Source organism: Crocodylus porosus, unplaced genomic scaffold (genome assembly GCF_001723895.1).
Source record: "Crocodylus porosus isolate Cpor-Errol unplaced genomic scaffold, CroPor_comp1, whole genome shotgun sequence".
Taxonomy (NCBI): Eukaryota; Metazoa; Chordata; order Crocodylia; family Crocodylidae; genus Crocodylus; species Crocodylus porosus.
In genome coordinates, this window is record NW_017728940.1 from 1,652,257 (window position 1) to 1,656,666 (window position 4,410).

Here is a 4,410-nt window from a genome sequence, read left to right on the forward strand (position 1 = left end):
GGTCTGGGCAAAGGTGGCTAGCCATAAAACGCTTATATGACAATTCCTGTAGCCAGGGATGCCCGTCTTCTTACACCTGCCAACTTAAAGGGAAAGTAGGCTCACACAAATGCCCCCACTTTGTCCCACCTTAGCCATGTACAGAGATCAGCAGGAAGAAGCGTGTGTTGCTTTCTCGTCTCCCCTGCAGGTTAGGTTACAAAGAATACACACACGCACAACCCCCCACTCCCCACCAATTGTTTTGTTAGCTCGCCACCTCTTTCAAAGATGATCTTACAGATTAACCAGTCTCATAAAAAAGAGACCATGGTATTGTCTAAATAGCACCAAAAGGCATACTAGGTCACATAATTAAAACCTTGTTAAGGGCTGCACTAGAGTGGAGCAGGCCCTATATTCATTGCAACATCTTTGGAAAGATAAATTGCACTGCACATGCACTATGAAATGTTCTCTAGAGAAAATGTATTTTTAATGCAGTTTAAAAGGGAGAGGGTTCTATAATGCAGGACATTCTCTCTCCTTCATACAGCAGGCCTCAGACACTCAAATCACCATCAACAGAAATCACTCAAGGCACACTTACGTATATAGATTTTTTATATATAAACATTTTACAGTGGCACTTGTGTACTCAACTGGTCCAGTGGCTTTTGAACATACAAGCATTGAGTAGCAAGAGGAAAGATCTGAATGGAACAGCAATTCGCTTACTGCTCTTTACAGGACTGATGCACAATATGAAGTAATATTACCAATAAATTAGATTAAAACAATTCAGATATTGACTCATACTATGGAAAAATGTTCAAGAGATCAAAGATACTCAATTTTAACAACACGAGGGCAAACCGAATCATAAGCTGTTTGCCAAGAGGGATCAGTACTGAAAACTCTCAAAGAAGATTAAACAAACAGTTCACGGCATTTTGTGTTTTCTCTTGTGTATGCTCTATGTCTTTATTGAAAACTAATTTATCCCTGCTACAGTTACTGTGCCCCTTGCACCTCACTGACTCTGGAAGAGAATGATCCCATAAAAAGTCAGCATAGATTCCCATCACTATCACAAGGTGAAGAATTTGGTCACTTTTTTCCCTTCAAAAGTACCTGGAAGTGTTTAAACTTCTGTCAATGTCCTGCTAAATTAATCTATTTAACAACTTCCTAAACATTAACAATTACATAACCCTATTGGTAAGAGACACTAATTCCTTTGAAAGTTGAAGACATTCTACTTTGATAAAAACCAATATAAATGTAGTTTGTTTTGTTATTCCCCCACCCCACCAAATAAGGAGACCTGGTGAGAAACGTTGCCCAACACCAAAACACAGAATTTTCTCAAAATGAAGCCTCAGCAAAATCCTTCAAATGAACCTAAAGCCATAAAAGCAGTAGAGCTCTATCCTGAATTCATTTAACAAATTTCACGATACCCTGCTGAGCAACTTGAGTGGAGGCAAAGGAATTTCATGGAATGATTTGGCTTTCGGTGAAGTTGTAAGGCCACAGGCCTTTATAAAGCAAAAGCATGAATTTTTTTGGTGTTTCCACAACAGGGTCAATATCACCACCTTCTCTGCAAGCCAAAACGTTAAACTCAAGCAAAAAATGGATATTTTACAGGATAATCAATTAAAAGTGGAAACTGAGTGCCTGGCTGTTCAATGTTTCATATGACAACTCAATCATCTGTAAGCTCTGACTGAAAGGGAGGGATCTCCCAGTCGTATCCAAACCGTTAAAGCAGGATTCTGAACAGGAAAAGCCACCACACTCAGAATAAAGCTCGTTTTGAGTTGACAATTCTAACTCCACTGGCCTCAAAAAGTGTTTTTACAGTAGTTTCAGTTGTCCAACACCAGTTACAGGCTGCTGTTCCAAAGTTCATGTTGCTCTTCTCTTGTGGAACACATAAACACCCCAGACTTAAAGACTGCATTCTTTATCCCATTCCACAAAGTTAAAAACTTTGGATTTAAGAGCTGGCAAGTCTGTCCAATCAGTTTTTAGTACCCCCTAGACTGCATTTCTAGGTGTGCCATTGTGAGTCACTGCTTTCATGTTTGGGGTGCTTGCTTGATGGTTGCAGGTTCTGTGGGAAGCAACACCCACCTCAAAGACCTCATGAATGGCTTTGCGGAAACAATGGAAATTGTAGTCAATCAGACCTACGGGGGAAGGAAAAGAAGAAGTTTCTCAGTCCAATGCCTTAAGCGCCCAAGGAAATTCAAGAAACATTCCATATAGTAAAAAGTGTAAAGAATATTTTCAAGAGCAATTCTGCTTTTAAGTGTTTTCTGAACAGACTTCACATAAAACAAGAATCGTAAGCAGATTACTATGTTGAATATTTAATGAAGACAGTGCCACATTCTACCTGTTATTTTGATATAGGTCGTTTCACTGCTTTAATGCAAAACACACATATTCAGAATACATGGTACTGTGCTAGACATTGCTGATCAAGTCAAAAATCTGCCTCAGCAAATTGTCACATGCAAAGCAGTCTTGTAAAGAAATAGGTCTGACACAGGTGAACAACTACAATGCTACCACCACCATTTAAGGGAAAAGCTTCAGGAACGGATTTTTTACCACAATTAAGGAGTTCTCATATGCCACTGAAGAGACAACTAGATAGGAAGGAAGATGAAACAGAACAGAAAAGGCAGGCAAAACATCCAGAAGTATCTGCAACTCCACCCCTAACGCAGCTTTTGAACTACAAGTAGATTTAAAAACAGTACCGATGTAAGCCACAAATTAGAGGCCCAAACTAAAACAAAGATAACTGCTATGTATGGAACGTGACTGCATCACTATTTCAATCATAGTTAATGGAAAAAGCATGGAGATGTTCAGTGTTATTTCAACTCATGAGGCTGCAGCAGAAGCAAGAGGCAAGTGACAGACCAAAACAGGCCATCCAATTCCCGCTTCAGAGGGACGATAAAGATTACAGCAGCCTAATTTACTTGTAGTTAGCTGCACACTGAGAAGAGAATGAGGCGGAAACAAGTCTTAACACTCAAGTTACAAGTCATTTTAACTGGCAGGCTTCTCCAATTGATACATGAACGTTAGATTTTACAGGCAAAAGTAGTTCTTTATACTAACAGGGCTTGCCCAGTCAAGAATGTCCTTACCCTTGCGCTCAAAGCTTTCTTCTCTAAGAATGCAGACTAGGGCCAGAAATTTTGTCACTTCCTTTAAATACAAGACAGTTGTGTTATTGAGTTTGATAATTGCCATAGACTCTTTATCATATGCACTTCCACTGCCGTCTTCCTTTAACCTACAATGAGAGAGACACAACATACACATGCAGAAGAACACCACACATACTTCTTACCAAGACCCCATCCAGTTGCTAAACCAGCTGCCTATCCTTCCCCCTTTAGAAGGATCAAACAGGAGGATTGGTAGTCCCCAACAATCTTATGCCATTGGCTTAGGCAGTCAATATTTGCATGGAACTTGTAGCTCACCTACACCATTTTGTAGCTTTTACCCTAAACCAGTTCTAGGAAGGTTAGTCACTTACCCATATATACAAGAAACATCAATGACTACATCAATCATGTCACAGCACAACTCATAAGATTGCATATCCACAGGGGAGCTGTCTGTTGCAATGTAGATTTTGCTGACAACATCGAAGAGAAAAGCTTTTTCAATTCCTGAATTCTTCAAAAGAAAAAAAGAAAAGAATTAAATGTGTTAAGTCCTTAAACTATTCATACATTGAAGAGTCTAATTTATCTATAATTCACACATTTTCATATATTTAATAACAAGACAACTTAATCAGAAGGCCCAAGATTTGAACAGTTTCCACAGTCGCTAGAGTCATAATACATCTAAAAGGATTTGGTGTCAGTCTAGGAACTTGTTGGCTAATAACCATCAATGTCATATTCTGGCTGACAAAAACATTTGTTTTAAAAAAAATTCACTTGTCATTAAACAAAAAGCTACATGGAAGAAATAAAACCCAAAAGGCAATATTCTGAAATCCAGCCCCTCAGTTCACAATTCTATTTCTAATAAAGAAAAAAAATTGATATATTTCAGGGAGCTGCATTTGGCATTTATCTTCTTCAGAAAATTTTCTTCTGCAGCAAGTTTACTGGCTTTTGTATCCATGAAGCTAATTAATATAATCAATACACGGGTAGCAAAAGGTGAAAGGCAAATACTTTTGTGACAATACTTAGATAATGGAAACTACTTTTATTGGCCAATGCTTATTCAAAACGTCTTAGTTTAATTCTGTATGACAAACTACAACTAGCCAAAGAAATCTAAGGAATCTTGTGGCCCGTTATAAACTAGTCAGGGGGGATCAGCAGACATTGGGGGAGTCCCTGTTCCCCCGAGCACCGCCAGGAGTGACCAGGA

The 4,410-nt window shown here is 38.8% G+C and overlaps 1 protein-coding gene across 1 annotated transcript in view; it reads right to left on the reverse strand.

Annotated features, from left to right (window-relative positions):
* Window positions 1-441: 441 nt before the first annotated feature.
* Window positions 442-4,410, reverse strand: part of RRAGC (Ras related GTP binding C) — a 7,833-nt gene continuing 3,864 nt past the window's right edge. Inside the window, exons 4-6 of the mRNA XM_019547927.1 lie at window positions 3,554-3,696; window positions 3,156-3,304; window positions 442-2,177 (exon numbers count right to left, since the gene is read on the reverse strand). Of these exons, the coding sequence (XP_019403472.1) occupies window positions 2,026-2,177; window positions 3,156-3,304; window positions 3,554-3,696 (444 nt within the window). The 3' untranslated portion in view covers window positions 442-2,025. The remainder of the gene's footprint in view (window positions 2,178-3,155; window positions 3,305-3,553; window positions 3,697-4,410) is intronic.